Source organism: Mercenaria mercenaria, chromosome 3 (assembly GCF_021730395.1).
Source record: "Mercenaria mercenaria strain notata chromosome 3, MADL_Memer_1, whole genome shotgun sequence".
Lineage (NCBI taxonomy): Eukaryota > Metazoa > Mollusca > Bivalvia > Venerida > Veneridae > Mercenaria > Mercenaria mercenaria.
In genome coordinates this window covers 77,439,781-77,466,645 of record NC_069363.1, presented here as the reverse complement: position 1 = coordinate 77,466,645, position 26,865 = coordinate 77,439,781, and the positions used below count along the sequence as shown (strand labels likewise).

The window sequence follows — 26,865 nt, the reverse complement described above, 5'->3', positions numbered from 1 at the left end:
TAACGAAAATTGTTAAACTATTGTGCAGCAATGATTGATTTCCTGTAATTACAAACACTAAGGAAATAAGAAGTCTCTGTTTCTTTAAGTGTTCCAGATAATCAGAAGGTGATTGTGATTGAAATCTATGAAGTTTAAGGATACATCTATGTTGCCATATGATAGACTATATTTTAGATTTACAGCAAAAGTTGCTTCATTATTATCCCATTGTATTCATACGTTTAGTTTGGTTTAGAGATTATTTTGATCATGTGATTCCACACGGTGCCTGTGTCATACTAGATGCAAAGGATATGCCCTACGCAAATGTATGCCAATGTAATCTGGTTCACATGACAAAAGATTTGCTTTTTGATTGGACGTTTTAAAACAGTTGGCATGTGAACAGTTTGTGAACAACGGGTAAAAATTACTTTGGAGACAAGTTTCAGAATGCATTCGTTAATTTAGATTTCTACTCGGAAACAAGCAGGCCGGTTTTGAGACACGCTCTTTTTTTACACTGAGCTGTGATGGAAAAGTACACATCTGAGTTTGCAGACATGTCTAGAACTCCAGCTTTTGACTGGTTGAGTTTTAACTCAATGTTGAAATGAATCAATGGAGAGCTTGTATTCTGAGATTGGGTTGTACTTGCAATTTTATGAACTGGAAGCCGCTTGTGATCTTTAGTAGTCTGAAATACCCCAAGCCCCTCGTCTGAGAGAGAGATCCTTGTAATTACGTTTTCGGGAAATGTAGGTAGTAGTTCAAAAGAGTTTTTAAATGTATATCGATGAAGCATTATAAAATAAATATTTTCGTCCGAACAACTAAACACATCAATATCAGAAACAAGCACCACACTAGAAACAATTGTAAGTGCTCAGAAATAAAAAGGACATGAACAACTAATAATACGTACGGAAGGTTTATTACCGTAACAATTGACTTTAACAATACTTTTATTGAAATCGTTATATCAAGTGCATATGCATTCATTTCTCATTGGCCAAGATAGTCTTATTGTCTATAAACGCTTTTCAATTATTTTAGATTCATCATACGGCAGCCAAAACCAAAATTTGGATGCACTTATTATTGAAAAAAATGTTATGAAGGCGAAAGTTAAATAATACTTCTTAACTTGTAGTCTTTAAAGGTCCGGCTCACAGAAATTTCTACAACAATATTGATAGCGTTTAAACAATATTGAATGTTGATATAGATCTATATGTGCATTAACTCATGTTACGGAGGGTAAAACATAGTAAACCTGTAAATTCTTTAACATAAAGAAATTAAACATTTACTTAATGCAACATGTTTGATAACACATCAGATATACAATACAATAAATATGACGTTTTCTTCCGTCAGGAGAGAGAATAAAAATGTTAAGCTGTATTCTAAAAAAAAAAATTTGAATATTTACATTTGTTCTGATTTTAAAATTGAACATCATATAGAAGAAAAAATGACAGCCCTCTGACCATTTAAAATGTCATAAACACCGCACAAAAAATTGCGGATGTGCTTCGTATAACATAGTGCTGGAATGGCCATTTCAAATACATGAAACTTCGTTACGAGGCATAATAAGACATACAACTAAATTAAAACATAAACCTAAAGAATATATAGCGTTTTTCCTAACAGGGAAACATGATTTTAAAACTTCATCATATGTTTTATAACGTTAATTATAGAAACAACAACAATTAGTCGATCTATTACAGTACCAACAGTGCTAAGTATTAGAAATCCTTAAAGAAACCTGTAACCGCAACATAAATTCATTTTAGAGATAGCCCTTGAAACAGTACATTTTTAAATAATTACCTGCATAAGACAAAACAGCAACTATAATAAACTACCAAAAGTGGCATTTATAGATCGACTGATGTTATAAAATATCAATAATATGCTATTTCTAATGTAAGAACCTATTTTTAATGTACATTATCCATCATGTGTTTGTAACAGATGACCAATAACGCAGGCGACAAGAATTTTTCTAAAGTGGGTCATAATTTTTGTTTTGGCTGAATGATCTTTTTATTTTCCTTCTTCCTCTTGTTGTCAATGCTTCTATTGGACAATTCTACAATTATTATGCTGGACTTGATACTGAAGAAAAAAAAACAGTTTCAAGCATGAAAACTTCTTTTAGATATATACACAGCACTCTTACTAGTATCTAAAAAATAAACATTTATCCACAAAAGCCAATTGTCAAGCAATTTATAAGAAAGAGAAAAAACAAAATAACATGTAGTTGTTTTTTAGAAAGTACATTGCGTTGATACTTACATCACATTGGGTTACACTTAAGTCTGTCCTGCGTGCTGGTTACTAATTACACATGCCCTGCTTTGTTCATTACTTATTACTACTGTACCCTACTTCGCGTTTCCTTATTACACATTTATCCTTCCTGCTGATTGCTTATTACACATGCACCATACTTGTTGTTTACTAATTACACTTGCCCTACTTTGTTGTTTACATATTACACCTGCCCCATACTTTTTTATTTACTTATTACATCTGCATCCTACTTGTTAATTACGCACTTAAACTGCATCCACCTTACTTATTACACTTTCATCATACTCGTTGATCACTTATTACATATACAATTCTCTTGTTGATTTTGTAGTTCACGTGCTTTCCTAAATTTTGCTGAACTAAAGTCTAAAACACGAAGAAAAACTTGTCGATTACTTATAACACCTTCCTTACATGTAGGTTACTTATTCTCCTTGTCTGACTTGTTGCTTACTTATTACACATGTACCTTACATTTTTTAAAATTACTTATTACTCAAGTATTCTACATGTTGATTACTTATTACAGATGCATCCTACTTCTTAATTATTTTTTACCGGCACTCTACTTTGCTGATTACTTATTTCAAATTACTTTCTTGTTAGTTACTGATTACACCTGTCTTAATTGTGTATCAATTATAACATAGGTATCTTTATTCATGACACAAAACTTACTTGTTGATTATTTATTACATAGTTGATTACTAGTGTCTAAAACACATGCCTTACTTGTTGGTTTCTTAATTACATCTGCCTTACTTGTTGACTACCTACTTCACAGGCCTGAGTTATTGATTACTTATTACATATGAATGACTTGTTCATTACCTATTACACACGCCTTACTTGTTGATTACGTTTTACACACACCTTTCTTCTTGATTACTTATTACACAAAGCTTACTCGTTATTTACGTATGACACACGCCTTACTTGCTGATTACCTTTTGCACACACCTTACATGTTGATTACTTATTACACAAATCTTACCTGTTGTTTACTTATGACACACGCCTTACTTTTAGCACACGCCTTACTAATTGATTACTTATAACACAAATCTTACCTGTTGTTTATTTATTACACATGCCTTACTTGTTGATTACTTTTTGCATAGACCTTACTTGTTGATTACTTATTACACATACCTTACTTGTTTATTACTTATTGCACACGCCTTACTGGAGCCCGCCCGGTTAGCTCAGTAGGTAGAGCGTTGGTCTACGGATATCGGGGTCGTGAGTTCGATCCTCGGGCGGGTCGTATATTCTCCGTGACTATTTGATAAACGACATTGTGTCTGAAATCATTAGTCCTCCACCTCTGATACATGTGGGAAAGTTGGTAGTTACTTGCGGAGAACAGGTTTGTACTGGTACAGAATCAAGGAACACCGGTTAGGTTAACTGCCCGCCGTTACATGACTGAAATACTGTTGAAAAACGGCGTTAAACCCAAAACAAACAAACAAAAACAAACGCCTTATTGGTTCATTACTTTTATCACACGCCTTATTACACAAATCTTTCCTGTTGTTTACTTATTACACTCGCCTTACTTGTTGATTTCTTATTACACTTGTTGATTACTTATTACACAAACCTTATCTGTTGTTTACTTATTACACAAGCCCTACTTGTTGATTACTTTTTACACGTACCTTTCATGCTGATTACTTTTTTACACATACCTTGTTTAGTACTTATTTCATACACTTTACTTGTTGATTACTTCATGACTTACCTGTTAATTGCGTGTTTCATATGTTTTACTTGTTGATTACTTATTACGACTGTCTTAATTTTTGATTACTTATTACAAAGGAGTTGCATAGACAGTTTTGATATTTTCATATTTCAAGTAATTTCTGAGATCCTGTAATAAAACACTTACTGAATGGTTTTCTGGTCAATAGTCACATTTGTTGACATTTAAATGTCGTATCGAAACAAAGCCGAGGTTAATAGTTAACTGATGTGTGTCGATAGTCTTTTTGGAGGCTGATAATTCAAATCCTTTGACCAAATTAAGGTTATTCACCGATTACTCGCGGAATTTTTAAAGTATGAGATAAAGGACTGATACCAGGTTTGTATGTACTAATATTTTCTGTCTTTCATTTTGCGAAATAATAATTTCGTTCTGAGTCCATATTTCCTTCTAGGAGCGTCCTCTAGCGGCGTATATATTTCTCAAGAAAAATTGTCGTTATTTTTCTGCTAAAATCGCGATAACATTTTCAAACTCTAGAAATGAATATAGAGTATTGTATTATTGTTACACTTTGCGTTTTGTGAATTATTTAATTTCGTAAAGGCAAAATTAAAGAGATAACCGTAAGAGGGGTGGGGTAATCGATGTATTTCATGGACGTTTAGCCGATTCTTGATTTTAAAAATATAGTTTGCTTTAATCACTTCTCTACAAGAAAATAGAATAAAAAGTTAATCTAAATAGCGCGTGACGTTGATACACAATGATAGCGTTAACGTCAGACAAACGCCACGTTCATTATGCATTTTTAGATACAGAACCATCAAAGTACCGATAAGGCTGTGTTTTTTTTTTAACTCGATAATGACGCAGATATTCGTTGTAATGACCCTACAAATGTCTAGTTAACCTTGAACTTTGACACGTTTATGTCTATAAAGCAAGTCCGCTACCGGCATGGTTTTAGCATGACTATTCAGTATTAATTTGCGTGTAAGCTTTTAGAATTATTTTTTTCATTTTGATACACTTGATTGATTGTTTTACATCTTTTACAGACAGTACATGCAGACTATTTTTCATCTACACTTTCAACCCAAATTAAAAGCTTCATATTTGAATAAATGCAATGGCATTGTGTTAATCATAATTTTTATGTAAAATGCAATTCATGGTTACCATTCTACATAGCAGTAATTCGGGTGTAAAAATGTGCTTCCGCGGTGAAGTAAAAAAAGTCCCTAATAAATAGATACTATTTTTTTCCAGTTTTGTCTGGAGCGCTTTTTCCTCACATTAAGTATCTAGTAAACCGGGCATTCTTTTACTATTTATCTCTTATCTGCGGCAAAACATGCGTTTCTAGCACTTGTAAGATTGAAAAGCAATAAGGAATGACGTTACAAAATTGACGTTCAGTTTCATACTTAAATATTTCATACAACAGGTAAAATGTAAATTCACAAAAACTCTGAAGACCCCGTCCCACCCCAACACACCTTTTATTTCATTTTTGGGTTGAGAAATGACCAAAGAAAACTACAGTTGAACTTATATCGGCTAGACCTCCCTAAAATACATTGAATTATTTCTTTATTGTTCCCCACTCCTACTACGAATATCTTTATTAAGGTCACAATACTATAATATTTTTCCCTATATATTCTATATAGTCTGACATTTTTTTAATGAGCTACCAAACATAGCTAGACCCATTTTAGAGAATAAATCCTTACTTCATTTTAAAGAGTAACGATAAAACAAACATAAAATGAAGTGAAAAGTAGGGGTCATGCATCTTCTAAGAGAGATTTCTCTTGTCACATTTGATTACTGTAAAATCACATCAAAATCACACTGCTGTGACCCGGAAGTACTACTCATACTAAAATTGAGTTTCACTTCACAAAATGCAACCTCCTCTCCCAATTTTCTACCAAAATTCACCCACAAGAAAAAATAATGTTCAAATACCTGGCAGCCATTACTTGGTTCCCACACTGGTTCATTTATGTTAGTTAGACCTTAAGACCTATATAAAATTATTCATTAAGCACAAAGTGTAAACAATTATACTATACTTATTTATATACTTGGAGATTGTGACAGAAAAACGGTGATTTTACTTGAGAGATGGGTCTCCACGAGGCGCTGTGGACTAGGAACTATTTTATTTTTCTGCCAAACGAAAGATACATACAGACCTGATATCTGTTTTACATCTAAATTTTAAGATTTTTCAGGAAATCCGCTAACAATCTCAAATGTAGGTAGATGTTTATCATATTGAACAGCAGTAAAAAAGACTTATACAGGAAGAAAGTTCTACACCGGCGCGCTTTTTGCGGGTGGACGTTACGTCATTTCCGTTTATCATTTTATTTTTCAGGCAAAAACTTTTGCGCAGTTGTATGTAAACTTAGTATAAGTATGCTTGTCTAGTGGTTATTACATGATTACCTATAGAGAGTAACAAATTTATGTTGAAAATTCTCCTGTTATGGCGCCCCGCCAAAACGTCGCCCCAGATGACGTCAGTATGGCGCCCCGACAAACGTCACCCCGCCGAATGTCAATCAGCCAGACGTCGCCCCGCCGAATGTCGACTTTTCGCCTTCCGAATGGTATGTGAGAGATTGTACTTAGCAAATTGGAGATAAAGGATGTACATTCAGCGGGGCGACGTCTGTCGGGCGACGTTCGGCGTGGCGCCGTTTGTCGGAGGCGACATTCGGCGGGACGACGTTCAGTCGGGCGACACTCGGCGGGGCGACGTTTGCCAGGTCGCCATAACGACGTTCAGCGGGGCGATATTCGGCAGGGCGACGTTTGGCAGGGTGACGTCGGGTTGCCATAACGACGTTTTGTCGTTGTGTAGCTATAAGAGAACGATATAACAAATGGCATAATCAGCCATATGTTATCGCATTTGCTTTGTGAATAATCGCATTTAATTACAGGAGTACGTATAGAGTACCTATAAATAGTTAAAACTTTGTGCTATAAATTATCGTGTTATCGTATTATCACTTTGGCACAGCCTCCATTACTCAAAGACACCGCCATTTATCAATATATATTTATAGGATACATCTAAATCTTTAGACGCTTACATTTGCTCAGTTTTCATTTCTTCAATTTCTTCATGCGAAGACTAGTTGCCAGGACAACGGAAAATACATACTATTGTCACGTTTCATAGTCCAAACACTGTTATTTCTTTGGACGGCGAGATAACTAGAGTAACTGATTGGGACTAATACAACAACTCAGTAGGTGGTCAAAGATTCATATTGCAAGGGTCAATAGTAATCTAGGAAGACATATAGCGTTAATAGCTGATTTTGTTTCGTTTTCACCTATCAATTTACAGCATTTATAAGGTCACAATAATCTAAATAGTTTTCCCAAAATATTCTATATAAAACTGACCTTTTTTAAAGAGCTACCAAACATAGCTAGACCCATTTCAGGGAACAAATCCTTACCTCTTTCAAAGAGTTATGATAAAACTGATATAAAATGAAGAGAAAAGTAGGGGTTATGTATCTTCTAAGAGAGATTTCTCTGGTCACATTTGCTTACTGTAAACTTACATCAAAATCACACTGCTGTGACCTGGAAGTACTACTCATACTAAAATTGAGCTTGACTTCACCAAATACCACATGCTCTCCCATTTTTCCTACCAAAATGTCAACAATACATCCACAATGAAATTTAAACAGAAACTAGCTTCAATTTAGACCTCTGTTGCCATGCCAAGTGAAAAATTAGTGTTCAAATACCTGGCAGCCATTACGCGATTAGACCAGATGGCTCCCACGCTGGTTCCTTTAGTTTAGTTAGGCCTATAATGATATAAAATAATATAGACTATTGACTGAAAAAATATTCAGTAAGTGTATACTTAAGAAACTACCAACCAAATTCGCACAAAGGTCCTGATAATGGAGGTGGAAATACACACAAACACTGGAATCCTGACGGTGTCAATAAATTGCACGTGCCACCATTTAAACACGGGTTTGGATTGCATTCATCACCTGTTTTGTTTTTTTTTTCAAAACAAAAACAAAAATTCAATTACAGAAAAATAATAAAACGTTTTTTTTTTCAAATTGCGCTATTTTAATAACATATAGCCTAGATTATATAATTATAAAAAAGATGCCTTTATTTTTTACATATTTAATAATTCTAATCCAGTTAATTAATATAAAATAATTTAACTCGACCGGTTTATATATATATTAGAAAATATTAAAAGTCACTCCTGGACAAGTATAAAATAAATAAAAAAGAAAAACATCCAATGGGTTTCCTCTATCTGTATTTCTGTCTACCTACTGGTTTCATTTCAAAATCATCTGATAGACAGAATTACAGATAGAGGAAACCCATTGCAGATATCTATCTATCTATCTATCTATCTATCTATCTATCTATATGTGCTCAATGAAATATATTTTACTGAAATAAAATCGGCCTAAGTGTATGGATAATATTTTTAAGTATGTAATAGGGTTATTTTGACTTCCTTGATCTGCATTGCTGTATTTGGCTGGAATGGACTTTGACAGGCCTGGACTGGCGCTTGCTCCGTGTGTGATCTTGCCTGACTAAATCCACGAGATCAAGGCACGTCTCTTATATTAATTGCTCACTATTGGAACGTCGGGACGCCATCATTTCGACATTTTGACGTCAAAGATGACGTCGCAACTAAGGCAAACAGTTCAATTATTGAATATATTTCCGTATCCAGTAGCATATGAATACATGCTTTTGTATTTGTTAGTGAAATACAGGCTGTGCTTCAGTGCTTCAATGCTTCAGAAAAAAATATGCATGACCATAATTAAGATATATATCACATCTAAGAAAGTACTTCAGCATGATTTTAAAACTTGAAAAAAACTTATAAAATTTAGTAAAAGATAAATGGTAATTGTACATTTTCCAGAAGCTCAGAGTACCCCAAACACAGCCATAGAGCTATGCATTGCAAAGAAGGTGCACAAAAAAGGAAACTGTAAAGGAAAATATTGTTGATGAGTTGCTTCGAAAATCCAACAACAAATGAGCCGTGCCATGGGAAAACCAACATAGTGGGTGTGCGACCAGCATGGATCCAGACCAGCCTGCGCATCCGCGCAGTCTGGTCAGGCTCCATGCTGTTCGCTTTTAAAGCCTATTGGAATTGGAGAAACTGTTAGCGAACAGCATGGATCCTGACCAGACTGGGCGGATGCGCAGGCTGGTCTGGATCCATGCTGGTCGCACACCCACTATGTTGGTTTTCCCATGGCACGGCTCAAATACATTTTAAGTATATGCAAAATACAGAAAGAGAGAAAAAAAACAAAGATGAATATTCAACGAGGAAAGCAATCTTCCTAAAACCTAAAGTAATTTATCATTTCAAATGGTAGAAGTTCTGATGAAAAAAAAAATAACACTCGAAAACTAAAACACACAAAAAGCATTTGGGTCCTTACGACTTTGACCTTTGAGTCAATGATATAAAAAAAATGAAACTCTGCTGGTACGAAGACCTCGAAGTTAGTTACTGTGAAAATGTGTAAAACAATAGCTATGATATGTACTGGCGTAAAGTTAGGAACCAACAGGTCAACTTGGGTCTCTGTAACCTTGACCTTTTCATCTCAATGGGTTGGTTTTTACGATATGTTTTTTTTTAAAGAAAAAAAAGAAAGAAAACGTTATTTTCACCTAGCTTTCTCTTCAAATGTATTGACAAGCTGAGAACTGTTTCCACTTTTGGGTAATTGGTCGATGATATACCAGTATATTTACTTCTCAAATATTTCAGTCTCCTTTATGTTAAGATTAGCATAAAAAACGGACCACTGACTAGAAATTATAAAAATCTAACCTGATTGATCTTCCGAAGATTCAGAAGAAGAGTCTGAGGAAGAATCCAAGGATTCGGTGCTGGTTATTGTAAGTAACATCGTTATCAAGACCTGAAAGGCATAAATTTACTACTGGGTACGTTTTCATTCGTGTTTTTCTTTTTAACTCCCAGAATAAGGAGCATTATATTTACCGAAAATTTAATTTTTTAAGAAACAAATTTCGGTTAAGTTGTTTACGTTAAAGTTAAGCGAGTACATTGGAAATTGCAAACAAGTAAGTCATATAGGTTAATCGTTGTTAAACTCGAGTGCAGAGCAATGTGTTATAATAGAAAACTTGTATTGCTGTTTGCAATTGTATAAGTCACATTCCTACAAAGTTTCAGCACAATATAAAATTATGTTGATTTAAGAAAGTTCATCTATAAGACTGCTACTGGTATCAATTGCAAAACATATATATTTCGAGAGGTAAGATGTGTCTGCAAACTTATAAGCCCTTACAACTGTTTTGCTCTCAACATTCAATTTGTTCAATAAACTATCGTTAAAGATGGCTATTAGGAACGTATTAACGTTTCTATTATTTATACTTTATAAGCTTAACAATGTCTTTAAAGGACTTACCTCAAGATTTTAACTAAAATAATATTTCTTTAAAAGTTAGAATATAAGTTTTTGTTTCTAAACTATTTTTTTCATAAAATGCCATATGAAGAAATAAAATGTCCAAGTCGGTAATCAAACCCGGGCCGCCGACGCAATAAAATCTTCCCCGCTGTCTTTACCTCCACAGAGGAATATGTATTAAACTACCGTTAAATACAGATATTTATATTAAGGGCAGTTTTCCTCGAGTAATGCGTTAAAACGCTTTTTAAGTTTTCAGTGTGAAAAGTAGTAAAAACAACTAATGCTCATGAGTTTCCATCACATATAATATGTCAGTAATTAATTTGCAAAGCTTTCTTAAGAAATATAGCGTGACATTAGTTTTCTGATACCGAACTATTTTCTCTTTTTTGTTGTCGAACGATCTGGAATCCAGTACCTTTAAATGAAGCAAACCATTAGGAAAAATACTTATAAGTTTGATACAATAAATCCAGCCTGAATGTTTAAAGCATCCTTGGGAAATTAACATAGACCACACAGCCTCTGAGTTTATGTACAGCGAAAATAAAATATAGCATTTCAAAGTCAGAGTGCAGCGTTAAAGAATTAGATACTGGATTTTTACTCATGTCTTTATAAATATCACATATGAGTTGACGGTTGCAAATTCGGGATAGTTGGAATTTTGTCTTACCTTACTGCCTAGAATATTTTCAACATAACTTGAAAACTGCACGAATAGTTTCAAAGAGAATTTTTGCCTAGAATTTTTCCATATATCTTTAATGACTGCACGAATATTGGTAAAGACAGTTACTGCCTTTTTTCTACATATCTTAAAAACTGCACGAATATTTTCATAAAGAATTACTGCCTAGAATTTTCTACATATCCTAAAGACTACACGAATATTTTCATTGAGAATTACTGACATTATCTACATACATGTATATTAAAGACTACACGAATATTTTCATAGAGAATTTCTGCCTTGAATTTTTCTACATATCTCAAAGACTGCGAGAATATTTTCATAAATAGTGATTGCCTAGCATTATTTCTACATATCGTACAAACTACACGAACAGTTTCACAGAAAATTAATGCTTAGAATCTTTTCTACATGTATTAAAGTCTACACGGATATTTTCAGAGAGAATAACTGTCTAGAGTTTTTCTACATATCTTAAAAGACTGCACGATTATTTTCACTGATAATTATTGCCAAGATTTTATCTCAACATAACTTAATGACTGCAAGAATATTTTCACCGATAATTATTGCCAAGATTTTATTTCAACATAACTTAATGACTGCAAGAATACTTTCTTTGAAAAGACAACACGAGTAGTCTCCCTAGAATTTTTCTACATAATATGAACGACCTTACGAATGTTGTCATAGATGAATACTGCCTAGGATTTTCTAAATATATGAACGACCTTACGAATGTTGTCATAGATGAATACTGCCTATGATTTTTCTATTTATGAGTAAGAATACACGAATGCTTTCAAAGGCAAATACTGCCTAGGAATATTCTGTATTTCCGTAGACAATCACTGCCTAGGAATATTTCTACATATCTTAAATGCTACCTGATAGACAAATACTACTTAGGATTACTTTCTACATATCTTAAACACTACGTGAATGTTTTCATAGGAATATGAATGTTGTCTAAGGCTCATTGAATCACTCTACAATTACATACAAATGCTATTTATAATAAGGAACGAAACAAAATCATAATTGTCTTACCAATAAATTGATAGTAAGTTTCTGCATGATGATTCAAGTTATATTTCCTCTAGAGAGTTTCTAATGATTATCTGGAATGAAAAATAACATGTGTAGTTTCAATTGTGTACATATAATAAAGTTAATGAAAAGTAAAACACCATTTATCCTCCAATGAACAATTACAATATTTGTCAACAATAGCAGGCAAATTACGCTATTCTTATACATGTACTGGTTCAAGACAGCTGACTTTTATCTATAATTCTTATTATAACAGATTTATATAGCGCCCTTTTCATGATAAGCACGTTTAAAGGCGCTTTACATATAGCAAACGAGCGAAATGTATCCTCTACTAGCACAGACACAGAGCGATCAGACCAGAGGGACAGAGTGAAATAAAGCCCCCAGAACAGGTAGAGAGAAATCCTTTTTAGATACAGGCTTGTCCGGACAACTTAGCCTAGCTCTTTGCGAATGGACAGTCTGGTTCTTTAACGTGCCCGTTGTAGAGTACCGATACACGCGAAGCCGTCTTTCCTGGGAAGTACCAATACAGGTCTCTTAGTTAGGTAGGAGACACTCAAGAGCATCTCAGAAATTTCCAGTGCTTGGACCAGGATTCGAACCCCGGACCTCTGGATTGACAGTCAAACGTGTTACCACTAGATCACCGGCCCATCTATAATTTATTTATGTTATATTAGCCGAATGTGTTCAGTCGTATTTACTGAATGCATGTTTGGACAGTTTGACGTCAGCAGTAGTAATTTGGCAGGTTAAACATCAGCTACTGTTTATGCGCAGCCACCATTTTGAATCTAGTACAAACAGCCATTGAACAAACAAATCCTACTCTTGAATAGCTGAGCGTTGGTAGCGTTGTCGGAAAGAGAAATGACAGATGTTCTGCTTGGGACAATAATTATACTTTACTTGGTTTTGCCGCATAGGCCAACACTGTTTATTAGAAACTTCCTTTATTGCTTAAGTTTTTCGGAATATTTAGTGTATACGCCTTCTTTCTTTCTTTCTTTCTTTCTTTCTGTATTTCCTTATTTATTTGTTTATTTATTTGTTACTGAGTACCCTTGGGTTAATCCTTTGTATTTATTTTTGAGATGACTGGTTTATTCTACCTTAACATTTCATTTTAGAGGAGTTTACCTTTACATTTTTTTTTTTGAAGTTTAGAGAGAGTTCTGTCTTGACAAACGGACAACCGTTTAGTCTAGAGTTCTATAAACTGGTCGCTTATATAGTAATAAATATTTTATACATTGAAAATCCCCATATACCTATCATTATTGTTTCAAGTTTAAACTTTGAAAATTGATCCACATCTATTGATAAACTATACGTAAACATTTGCAAATTCTGAATAAACATTTGCTTTTGATATTTATTGACCACAGAGGTCAAACTGGTAAAAAGTGATACGAATATATACGGTGCCCGGACGTCATTTAGAAAATGTTTCCTTTCGCGTCAATAATTTGTAAAGTATTTTCAAGTTTAAAAGGATGTTTATAGCTTAAACTGTACGTTATTTTAGTTTTAAAACAAACAAAAAATGAACACACCTTACAAGAATTTACCTATCTCTCTATTTTTTTAAATTAGTATCGCATTACTTGAAACAAATTTAAATCAACTTATTTATAATATGATTCATCGATACGTTAGCAATTTGTACAATATATTTTATTTGTTTTGTAAAGATAAGGCCTTTCGAATGAAAACTAAAATCAACGGTATACTGAATTTGTATCTGAAATTGATAACGCTTTTCTATAATATTTTAAGTCTAACATGCACCGAGTCAATAGCTATTTGTCCGAAAATGTGATAAATAGTTTACAAATCAATCACTATGTACAGAGTTAGGTATAGCACTGATAAGATATATTTCTATTAATATTTTTGAAATAAATTCATCGATTCAAGTGAAGAAAATCCGAAAGGGGCCTATTCAGGCTTACGGCTGATAAATTGCATGGCGACCGTCCCTTGTTAGGCTTATTTTGTTCGTACAACAAAACGCGCACGCGGTTGAAAACAAATCTTAAATGTGAATGCAGATATTAAAGTTGAAACTGAGAAGTCAAGTTATACTTTTCCTGTCGGATTTAAAATCAACGAAAAAGGTTTGTACGTAATTCAATTACTTGTTAAAAATAACTACCTGAAAAATATAACCATGACACAGAAATATGATAAAAAGTTTAAAATATTTCTTAATTTTAGATAAAAGGAAATCTATTTTACATTCAATGATTTTTAAATGTTTCGTGTGAAATTTAAGTTACTGACAACTTTCTAACATTCGTGTATTGTATGAATTCTGCTGTAGCAAACATTGACTTTCTAACAAAATACATTATTTTGATAATATTTTTTATTATTTTTTAACTCTTTTTATGTAATTTATAATAGCTTTAAAAGATGTGGTTTCAATAATTATGTGAAAACTTCAACAGAATTAAACTATGGCGTTATATAAGTTTATGTGTTTGACGCCCTCAACCCATCTTTTGAAATGTCACAGAAGTTTAAATAGATACTAAAAAGCATAAAACATAAAGACATAGAGGATATTTCAGCCGCACCATGAGAAAACCAACATAGTGCACTTGCGACCAGCATGGATCCAGACCAGCCTGAGCATCCGCGCATTCTGGTCAGGATCCATGCTCTTCGCTAACAGTTTCTCTAATTGCAAATTGCAGTAGGCTTTGAAAGCGAACAACATGAATCCTGACCAGACAGCGCGGATGCACAGGCTGGTCTGGATCCATGCTGGTCGCAAATGCACTATGTTGGTTTTCTCATGGTGCGGCTCATTTGTTTGTTTCACTGAAAAAGTGAATATATCAATTTAATTACACTGATGTATTCCAGTATTTCACTGAAAAGCATAAAATAAAACGCCATTGTCGCGACGTATTTATAATTTGTATTAATATACTAAACATCCTTTACTGAAAAGTACGCCTTCAACTTGGTTTTCTTATAAATGATGCTCGTTAGTTTTTTATTTAAACAAAAACTTTGAAATGAATATTGTGACATTAAAAAGAATGGACTGAGTTCGCTAGATGAAGAAAACAGTGTCTTTCTTGATTCCGGTGTCTCCAAGAAGAAAGTAAACAAATTCAAAACAAAGCCTTATCATTAGCCACAATGTACTGATTATATTTCATATTGGAATATGGATAATTTATTGAAAAGAACTATTGAAAGTGCACACATGTAACGATTTTTGTTCGTACCTTTATTAAGCAACCGGGTAAGGGAGCGGCATTATCTGGCTGTTTAAGACAGGCGGCTGGTTAAGACAATTCTTAATTAGAACAAATGTCAATGTGGGAAGTTGACTGGTTTAATTAAGGCAAGGGGCTGCAGAAAAAAAGCTTATCCGTTAATGGCAGGTTATACTGTAAAATAACTACGATTGATATGGACGGAAATAGTTTTCTATGCATTTATTTTATCTCATTTTATTTCATATTTGTATTAGCAAATTACACACATAAATGCTTTAAGTCATAAGTGGATAAAAATTAAATTATGATGACAGCTAAATTTAATGTGTATTCAAAAAAAATTATTTTGCGGTGGCAGTTATCCTATAAATCGGAATATGTAAACTCAGATTTGCCTTTGAACATAAAAGGTTTAATAAATTTCGATCAATTCTTCTCATCACATAATAATATGATAACATTTTCTTTTTATTCGGCAATTTGAAATTTAATAAGAATTAATTACACCCTTGCAAAACTGTCAAAATCACAATGACGAAAATAGATAGTCAACAAAATATATAGGTTTTGGATAACAGTTTTTAAATCTACAAAATACAAAGAGAGTTAAGAGCATTTTTCTTTCTTACCCTTGTTAACAAGATCAATTCTTCATTTTTTTTTATATCTTTGGGTGGCAGTCTGAACTAGTACAAAAGGGAAAGTAGGACCGTTTACAATATACAGAATTTATCGGATGGTATGTAATGCATATAGTTAATGTGGCCATAACAATGCTTGGAATCAATCGAACGATATGTTAGGCATAGCAAGCCTGGCCATAACAATGCTTGGAATTAATCGAACGATATGTAACGTACAGCCAACCTGACCATAACAATGCTCGAAATAAATCGATAGAAATATAGCGCATAACATATACAAGCTGGCAATAACAATGCCCGGAATAAATCAATCTATGTTAAACGGATAAAGTCAACCTGTTATGACATAAGTTGGAATAAAGCGATCGATATGTACCGCACATAGGCAACCGTGTCGTAAAAGTGATCGATAGTCAATTTGGCCATAACAATACTGGGAAAAGATTTTTTTTATTGGAGTTAACGCGTCGCACCGACACATGATAGGTCATATGGCGACATTCCAGCTTTAATGGTGGAGGAAGACCCCAGGTGCCCCTCCGTACATTATTTCATCACGAGCGAGCACCTGGGTAAAAACCACCGAGCTTCCGTAAGCCAGCTGGATGGCTTCCTCACATGAAGAATTCAACGCCCCGAGTGAGGCTCGAAACCACATTGATGACGGACAAGTGATTTCAAGTCAGCGACCTTAACCACTCGGCCACGGAGCCCCCTCGAAATAGATCTATCGATATGTAACGTATGTAGGATACCTGCCATGACAATGTTCTGAATAAATCGATCTATAATGCATATAGACATCGTGGCCATAACAATACTTCAGTTGATCGATATGTAACGCATTTAGTCAAACTGGCCATATTGATGCTGAGCTATGTAATGCGTATAGGCAACCTGGCGATAACGGTACTCGGAATAAATCGGTAATTCTAGACCTGAAATAAACTGCAATCCTTTTTGAATTCCATTTAAATGTCCGTAGAAAGTATTTTACTTTTCTTTTATTAATAACTTCTTCTAGTACAGAAGGTAAGGTAAGGCCGTATACTATAATGTATATAATGATGTTATGTGGGAATATTATAAAGAAAGAAACACACCCAAGACTGATACGTAACGTAGGTCCAACCTTGCCACAACATCGCTCGGAAGAAACCGATCGATTTGTAACGCATATAGACAACCTGGCCACAACATCGCTCGGAAGAAACCGATCGCTTTGTAACGCATATAAACAACCTGGCCACAACATCGCTCGGAAGAAACCGATCGCTTTGTAACGCATATAGACAACCTGGCCACAACATCGCTCGGAAGAAACCGATCGATTTGTCACGCATAAAGACAACCTGGCCACAACATCGCTCGGAAGAAACCGATCGATTGGTAACGCATATAGACAACCTGGTCATACCAACACTAGGAATAAATCGGACGGTACGTTACAGATGGATACGTGACGCATATTGAATACCTGACAACAACAATCCTCGGAATAAATCGACATATATATAAAACTTGTCATAACAATGCTCGGAATATATCGATCGGCAATGTAGCACATATAGTCAGCATTCTCATGCTTCTTGCAATAAATCGACCTTTATGTAACTTTTAAAGTCAACCCTGGCCATAACCATGCTTAGAATAAGTCGACTGATCAGTAATTACGCACAGCCAACCTTGCCATAGCAATGCCAAAAATAACTAGACTGATATGTAACGCACAGACATTCAAATAGTTTTTCCTGTAAATTTAAGTTAAACTAGGATATGAATTGTTAGATAACAGTTTTTATCCAAAACAGAAGCCACAATTTACTTAAAACGAATTTTGATATTTTGTTAAATATATGAGACTCCTACTTGTCAATTGACAAGATAACCATGAATGTCATGTTTACTTTTAAGAGATCGATCATTAAATAAGTGATAACAGTAAGAAGTTTATCCTCCAATCAATGATCGATTTAAGAGGTGATCTTGTAATTTTGAATACATTTAACAAGTTTTCAATAGACACTAGAAAGATTTTATCTTTAAAATTTCAGTAGATCACAAGTATTTGACTCCCTTAACCATAGCCATATTTCGTAAGAACGTTTGATAACTTTTATAATCCGATATACAAAAAATGGCATACATATATAAGAATGACAAAATAATCTACAAATAAGTTCCAAAGTCTCATTTATTTTTGACAAATTATATTTTATACATTCTGTGTGCACTCTGTTTTGCATTTTTGCTACTCTCCTTTGGTCTACTACTTGGTTTAGATTTAAAATGAGGAACTTATAGCTATTACTTGCAGGAATTTATCAATTTAGATAACATGACGTTTTTCTATTTGGCCTTGTGGGTATCTTTTTATTTAATGATATTGTTTTATTTACAGTCTATCGTTTTGAATGTTCATATGCGTAAAATGGATATAAACCACACTATTTTAAACGGTATCAAAACTTGAGATAGATAATTCATAAATATATTTTTCTGTTTATAGAGATGAAAGACACAACAACGCACCGGAAACGTAACAAATCAGAGAGCGATTCCGGCAAACAACATGATCAAAAAGACGGACACCACAAAACGGGAACCAAACCACACCATGGTGCGCAAGGAGGTCAAAGTCAACATGGCGGCCACCATGGAAGTCAACACGGAGAGCATCATGGGAGTCAACATGGCGGTCGACATGGGGGACAACATGGCGGTCACCATGGAAGCCATCATGGCGGCCACCACGGTAGCCATGGTGCTCATCACGGTTCACATCACGGTAGTCATCACGCAGGGCATCATGGCGGACATCATCATCACAGAGGCGAACATCATACAGATCATGGCCATCATGACGGTGATCACCATCATTCAGCCGGATCACATCCGTTCAGACCGCGGAGGGATACAATGTTATCCAGAGGCCATTCGACACACCACGACGATAAAAGAAGTACCGGCACCAACGAAGCGGTTACACCAGTGGTATTTTACGAGAACACATACAAGATGGTTCCGGACTGCAGAATCCATGAGGGTAAAATAAGAGAAATTATCCAAGCTGTTCTTAAAGAAAACATCAAGGAAACGAATTACGACCCCAATATGTGTGGGCAAAAGTGTCAATTAATTAGCGAGATAATTAAAGAACGCGTAAAGAATCTAAATATGGACCGGTTTAAGATTATATGTATGGTAATGATAGGCCAAATCAACGACCAGTCTATGCTAGTCACATCTAGATGTCTTTGGGACCACAGATTTGACAACTCAGTCAGTGTAGAATACAAAATTGGAAACATTATAGCTGTTGGGCTCGTGTTTGCAGTGTATGCTGAGTGAAGCTACAATACGACTAGATTTTAACTTTGTTTAATACGTAAGGACTGTATCTCCATTTACATGCCAGTCTTTTATATATATGCCGTTTGAAACGTTAAATTTTCTCAGCCAGCTTTACAAAATTACTGGCGTTTGTTATTGTAATTGAATATGCATTTATTTTAATAAAGAAATGTCTTGCTCTCGATCGAACTCAGAACCGTTTTACTGAAAGTCTAACGCTCAAACTCTGCAAATCGAGATCGGAATAAAGAATTTATACTATAAATATCCGCATAGAGATATATATTGCCCGGTAAGAATAGACTGACTAGAAGCACTGTACATAGAAAATACAGCCAGAGTCAGAGTTTATTAAAAACTGTAGTTGAAATATAGTAGACGGATTAATTCAAACGGCCATCAACAAATGTGATAATATGAAAATATTTATTAACAACATTGTTTAAAATAGTATATGAGAATTCGGTCTTCTCTGGGCCCCATCAAATGCAAAAAGCAATCCCAAAACATGACATACGTATACAGGATAATAAATTACATACTTAAATAAATGACAACAATTACCATACTCCAAAATATCCCCGAAGTGCTTATTTCCAAAATAGCGGAAAACTGTCGAAAAGGTGTTGAAAACTTTAAATTCTGAAAAAGTTGGACCCCTTCTTTCCCGAATTAATACATTAAAATATTTTCAACGTGTTAACGTTTCTTGGTACATGTACTTTTCTTTTGATCTAACATAAATATGAAGTTATTTATTCTCGTTTCATGAGCCCCTCTGTGCTGTCATTCTGTCGAACCAGATCGTATTATTTATTGACATGTAAGTGGCATGACACATGCCTAATATTTAGTACCACACAAGTGTGTACATGTGTAAGAATATTCATCATACAGCAGGTCGCTCTCATATCGCCCTTTTCATACCTTCTTCGCATAGATACGCAGCTTTTCGCATATTAATGATTGATTTTTATGACCTACTCTTATACTGTCTTCTAAAGAATGGTAACATTTAAAGGAATCATACATTAAGCTACGAATTTGTACATTTTGACTTATAGGAACAAGAGTGCCAGGCTGTCACAAAATACGCCCGTCATGCTTATTCAAGGGGCATAATCCAAGACTGCCTCAGGAGATTTGGGTGGTTATCGAACTTGGCCGAGATGTTATGCCCGCAAACATTGTCAGCAAGTTTGGTGAAGATTGGATGAAAACTGTTCGACTTAGAGAGAGTACAAGGCAAACTTCTCTGTTTTCGAGTAATTCAAGGGCCATAATCAGAGAGTACCTAGGGCAAATTGGGTGGTGATCAAACTTGGACGAGATATTATGCCCACACACATTGTCAGCAAGTTTGCTGAAGATTGGTTGAAAAACTTTTGACTTAGAGAGCGGACAAATCTAAATTCGCAGTTTTTTTAGTAAGTCTTGGATCTTTAAAAATACTGAGTTACATGCGGTAAAAGTTCTCTATTCCGCCTTCATTCTTAGGTTACATATTGCGGAAGAAATGTAGGTAGGTTTTACTTCTGCCCCAAGGTTATTTTTGAATGAAGTGAGCAAAATTCAAAATAAATCTGCAGGATTCAACCTTAATTTTTTAATGTTGGAGTTAGAATTCTGTCTCATTAAATCCGTTCACTCGAGGCACCCTAGAAAAAATGATATTGACAGTTTTTATTTTAAGTTTTATAATTGTTTACTAATAGGTTGATGTTTCTTTCATAAAAAATAATTGTATAATGAATTCTCTGCAAACGTTTTGGATAAAGGCCACCACTTTGAAATTTGTCACTACTTGAGCTTGAGAAAAAACATAAATTACACAAAATGTATAAAAAAACGGCACGGTAAAAGTTTTTTTTAAAAAATTGCAATTAAGTGCGAAGCACGGTCAACTGTAAGAATATACCCAGCAAGTGCCATCTTTTAAACATTACTATTAGGGGCCTAATACCTTAAAAATTAATTCATACTATTGGTAATATCTCTTTCAGTAAAAACCATATCTGAAATGGAAAGTTGATTTTTACTTATAAAGTACATTTAAAAGGCTTTAATACTGCTTAAGCCGGTGCTAGGGGGCGTGGGCAGTGTTGCATTTTCCATTACTGCTCATGAACAGACTCAATCAAACCGAGTCTGCAATTTGTTCTCGGTGCTTCCGAGGGATCTATTTTCCAGATTTTATTTGTCTAAACATTATAAAAAATAAAAGGTAAGGGTGCATTTTACGGAAGGACAGAGCACCCTAAACACCGCCATAGAGCCATGCATCGCAAAGTAGGCCCACAACAAAAGAAGCTGTAACGGAAAAATATAGTAGGGAGGTTGCTCCTAACAATCTAACAACAAGTACATAATAAATATATGCAAAATACAGAAAAATAGGCGTGGTGTGGTAAAATACGTATCACTGTATCAAATATGCGGTAGACTGATTACTGCACTCATATGAATAGTGCTAGTCTTACCAAAACTTAAGTGTCCCTTTTCTAAAAATTTCTTATTTTACTGATTTGGAAAGGTATGTTATTAAAATATAAATAAAGCACCTATCATCAAACACCAGCTATGAATTTCAGTAATTAACATCAGCACTATTACACTCTATTGCATACTACTAATACAAGAACACCTAACAATACTTGTACTTAAGTAAATTAAAATATGTTTACCATCAGATTCTGTAAAATACCAGCTAAGGTTATAATACAAAACGTAAATTACTCGATTAACCAGTGCCCCCAACTAAATGTGCTGATTATACAAGAAATATGTCCTTCTTTTTAAAGTATCAAAGCAGGCTTTGGCAGACAACTATACAATGCTCTTATTTGTAATAACTTCTTTAAATTTTTCTTTGTCCGTTACGGAAGTGAAATTTTCAAGATTATTTGAAGCACATGTAAACAGAATTTCACGCAGATCATCATATAAAAGACAGTTCATCAAAACATGAAACTCATTTTTCACCTGATTAGTGCAAAAAGAGCAAACCCTTTCATCAACATTTAACCTTTCATATCGTCGGGTTTCTATTCTGATTGGGACAGTACCAATTCTAAAATTTGCAAACGCAGCGGAGAATCATTGTACAATAATTCTCGACCAAAGATTCCTTCTTAAACTTTTTATATGTACGCAGATTGTTCCCTCCATTTCTACTTGGTCGTATGGGGTTATTTACTAAGTTTATTCCAAGATGTATCATAACTATTCATTTTCAATTTTATCAATACACAAAGCCTTGGAAATATCAACATTATTACCTATATATCAGCACATTCTAACTTATCAAATAACTGCAAATCTCTGTAAAGATTATTGATCGCGCGGCCGGGGAGGCTGGGGAAAATATTTCATGATGGACCTGTGAATTTTTTACTTATGGGTGAAACAGGTCTCATAAGCGTAAATACGACTAGCTTCTACTGATTATAAAACATACCGTACGATTTGTTGTGAATTAACTGTTGTTGTACTTTTAGTAGTTCAACCGCCACCCTTGTTTAAGAGCAACATTAAAAAATAACGTTTTTTTTTCATCCTCAAGTAATATGTAAGTAGACTCGCCCAGTTTAATCATAACCCCAATTGACCGACCCCTCTGTACAGTATCTAGACGCATGATCTAACCTATACATAGAGCGCCTACTTCACCCGATTACATTCGGAACATTTCACGCGTTTCGGGCTTTAATCGTATGTTTAACATGGGATTTTTGAACCGTCCAAAGATGTTGGAAATGTTTGTCCATTGTTTATTTTTTTTAATAAAAATGTTACTGCTTTCATTGTCTACCACTTTTTCCACCCTTGCCTGAAAAAAAAAACAGTACTGAGTTTTTACACTGTTCAGACAATTGTGCTCTGTTGAAATTTAACCAAACACAAGTTTACCTGCATAAACAGAAAGCATCATATGTCACCATACGCGGATCCAGAGGGGGACCGGGGGTCCGGACCCACTCTGGAAAATCTTTAAAAAAGAAAAGAAGACAAGAAGGAAAGAAAATGTTTTTCGAAAAAGGCAACATTAGGACTGCATGTAAAGTATATGTGGCTGCTGCTACATACGACCCCGACATAATTCATATTATTTATCTAAAAGAAACTAAGAATTTACCTTCGAGAAAGCTTGATTTTATCATTTTCCCAAATTTAACAGGTTAGTCCATAAAACTGTCCCAGAATGCAAAAAATGAAGTGCTAAATTTCAAAATTTCCAGGGGGGGGGGGGGCAGGGGATCGGACCCCCTCTGAGAAAATTGGCTGTGTCCGTGCATGGTCACTATACCTGTCCAGTACTGGACATTATGATATACGTTTCTTTCCTGCACAAATGACAATTTCGCAACTTCTGTCCGGTTTGTACAAATTTCTGGCCGCGATAAACCATTTGACTTGTTGCTGTTTTTTCATCTGAACCGTTAACGCAACGATTTTTTCAGCCGCGACAAGAGCTATGGACTGAGCACTAAATTTTAAATAAATAAAAAACAGTGAAGACAAGTTTATCATCTTTCCCTCCTTACTTTCTGTATTAAATTCGATTCATAACCAAAACTCTTTTCATTCAAAATATTCTTCTCAGGCTTTATGTAATATCTTTCTTAAGATAGTTGGATTCCAAGTCATGTTGGTATTAATGGAAACGGCGATGCTGACACTAAAGCAAAGACATTTTTCACTGCCACAATTTAATTCGAAATTGCCATATACTCTGTGTGTGTGTGTGTGTGTGTGTGTGCGCGCGCGCGTGTGTGTGCGTGTGTGTGTGTGTGCGTGCGTGCGTACGTGCGAGGGTGCGTGCTTACGTGTGCGTGTGTATTCCGTTCTCAGCGAGGGCAAGAATTTGAATACACACCAACTTCTCGATGACATTTTTGTTGTTGTTAGGACTTGCGCCCTAGTCCTCAGAATGTTTCTCATCATAAGCATTTGTTATTACATGTAAGACTTACAGTTCTACATTGAAAATCAACAAGTCCTCGATTCGATAGCTGTTACGTTCATATACCATGTAATTTAAAATGTGCGAAATTATATTTCAGCCAATCAGTGAAGCTTATCAAAAGTATTTTCCGGATATCAACTTATTATGCGGACCTCAAACTACTGACCTTTTTGTGCACTTTCCACAATGAAACTTACGATTTATTTATTCAAGTATATTTTTATATAAAAGTGAAATAACTACAGGAAGTTTTAATCTGATAAAAATACATTATAATCTACGTTTTGCAAAGGATATGGCGGACCGCCTTTCAGTTCGTACACGAGGTGAGTAAAATTTAGGACTTTATTTTGAGAGCACAAATAATGTTACGAAAGGCTATTGGTTTTGTTTTGGCGAACACGTATGAATGCTGCAATATATTTTTGGACTTCTTCTTCATTAATATTACGCAGTTGCTTTTAACGTCTTAAAGGCTTTGAAAGAGAACGATCTGGATTCATTTTATTTTAACATAATGCAGGAAGATCAACAAAATTCAAAGGTAGGCACAGCTTTGCTTCATTTACGTGAGCATATTATGAAGTTATATAGGGCCAACAAATTTCGGACATAAGAGTAGTTCGGATAACCGGAATATTTCGTCATTGTTGGATCTACTTTACCTGTCTGTACAAAAAAACTGTTCATAACTTTTGTGACTTTGTTAAATACTATTTGAGAGTTTATAAATTTTCATCTGAGCTCAGGCCTGTAGGCAAATGGTACAGATGCCTCATTTAAAATTTAAAGGCAGTGTCTAGCCGTTCCTTAACCTTAATCACACGACCACGGAGACCTCCAATCAGAAATGAGACTCCACTGAGTAGTAAGATTGAAAAAAAAATACAGTCAGAAATTAGCTTCCATTGAGCAATAAGAGATAATAAGTAATGACACTGTCAAAAATGAGTCAGAAATGAAATTCCAATGAGCGAAAGATATAATAGGTAGTTATCGAGTTGTGAAAAACTTTCATTCAGCATGAAGAGAGTAGATGGTCATTTTTAATTTCATTCTCTTTCACAAATTAAGTATGAAATACTGACTTTGAAAGTACAATAAAGAATAAATACATATACGACTGTAAAGAGAAATGAGAACACTGATTTACAACCCCATCTGATCCGCACATGATATAGATATATTTAAACAAGAGTAAGCGCTGGAAAATGCTAAACAAAATAGTATTTTTACACACATATTTTACTATTTCTATCAGAATAAATAATATAATATATATAAATATGCTTACATTTTCTGCCTTCTTTTCTCTGCGTCGCAAGCACCAGACACTATGTCGGGTCTTTCGCGTTCTTTTAAATATAATCTCGTGCATTTCCTTGACGCTGCAGGCAGTCTCAAATTAGATCCAATACTTTTTCTTAAACGGAAATAAACACAATTTCCTGGTAAAATCACAATTACAAAGTTACAAAAGGCCGAGCACACTTCCTTGTGGTTTTAAGCACAGACGTTTAGGGTCAGGACCCCGTCTGCCTCAAACCCTGTAAACTGTAAGTCAATATTTGTAGCATTTTAACACGAACTGAACTTAGGGGACGGATCACAGAACATGTTTTATTACATTTTCAGCCTGTTCTTATAAAGCACTTTTTACTGTCAATGCTGTATATATTACAGGACAGAGACAAGTGTGAAGCTGATATTTGGAGAAAATACAGTCGATCCAGCTTTTAAATTAGCGCAGCCAAGTGATGTTATTTCCTGAGAGACTGTACTGTAGATTTCTTATTTGAACTAACCGGTCAATCTTTTTGCGGAACACATCTATGCTTGTTTTTCATTGTAAGCAGCTCATCTATTGTCGCCACCGGTAACCCATTACTTCATAAGACTGTTCGTAGCGTGAGTGCATGATACAGAAGATACTTCGGTTCTCTAAGATTCCCTGGTTCTTGAGCAATGCATCCAAACTCAGGACTCTTTAGTTAGAATAGTGGGAGCTCGAGCTCACTACCACTCGTTCCGTTGTCAGACAGTGTTATCACTGGACCACTGCGTCCTCTCTTATTTCTATGCGAATGGATACCTGCTTTATTTATGCATAGGCCGATGGAGCCGAGTACCAAAATTGATATGCTTTTAATTAATTACTACTCGAGGACTATTTACTATGAATCTATAAAGTTTGGTTCTGTTCAATACAGAGCAGTTATACAACACAAAGAAGTGTTCAAAGAAGTCTCAATTTCATACTAATATTTGCCTGTCTTGAAGATGGTAAAATGTACATTTGTAGAACATGCTATAAATGCATGATCTCAGTTATGTTCATTGCATGTTAAAATGCTTAAAGAGTTT

The 26,865-nt window shown here is 34.7% G+C and overlaps 1 protein-coding gene and 1 long non-coding RNA gene across 3 annotated transcripts; one reads left to right on the top strand and one right to left on the bottom strand.

The window, feature by feature from the left end:
• Positions 1-929: 929 nt before the first annotated feature.
• On the bottom strand, positions 930-25,832 carry LOC128555723 (uncharacterized). The gene is made up of 5 exons (XR_008370297.1): positions 25,796-25,832; positions 12,290-12,360; positions 9,930-10,020; positions 7,957-8,076; positions 930-2,112 (listed from the first exon to the last, which is right to left on the bottom strand). It is a non-coding gene; the product is annotated as an uncharacterized LOC128555723 (long non-coding RNA).
• On the top strand, positions 14,145-19,719 carry LOC128555722 (dynein light chain Tctex-type 5-B-like). 2 transcript variants are annotated; one of them, XM_053538993.1, is made up of 2 exons: positions 14,145-14,422; positions 18,691-19,719. In XM_053538993.1, the coding sequence occupies exon 2, from the start codon at positions 18,693-18,695 to the stop codon at positions 19,530-19,532; it is 840 nt and encodes a 279-aa protein (XP_053394968.1). In that variant the 5' UTR covers positions 14,145-14,422; positions 18,691-18,692; the 3' UTR covers positions 19,533-19,719. The 2 variants fall into 2 exon arrangements, with proteins under 2 accessions (XP_053394968.1, XP_053394967.1); XM_053538992.1 differs by having other exon boundaries at positions 14,148-14,418.
• Positions 25,833-26,865: the final 1,033 nt, after the last annotated feature.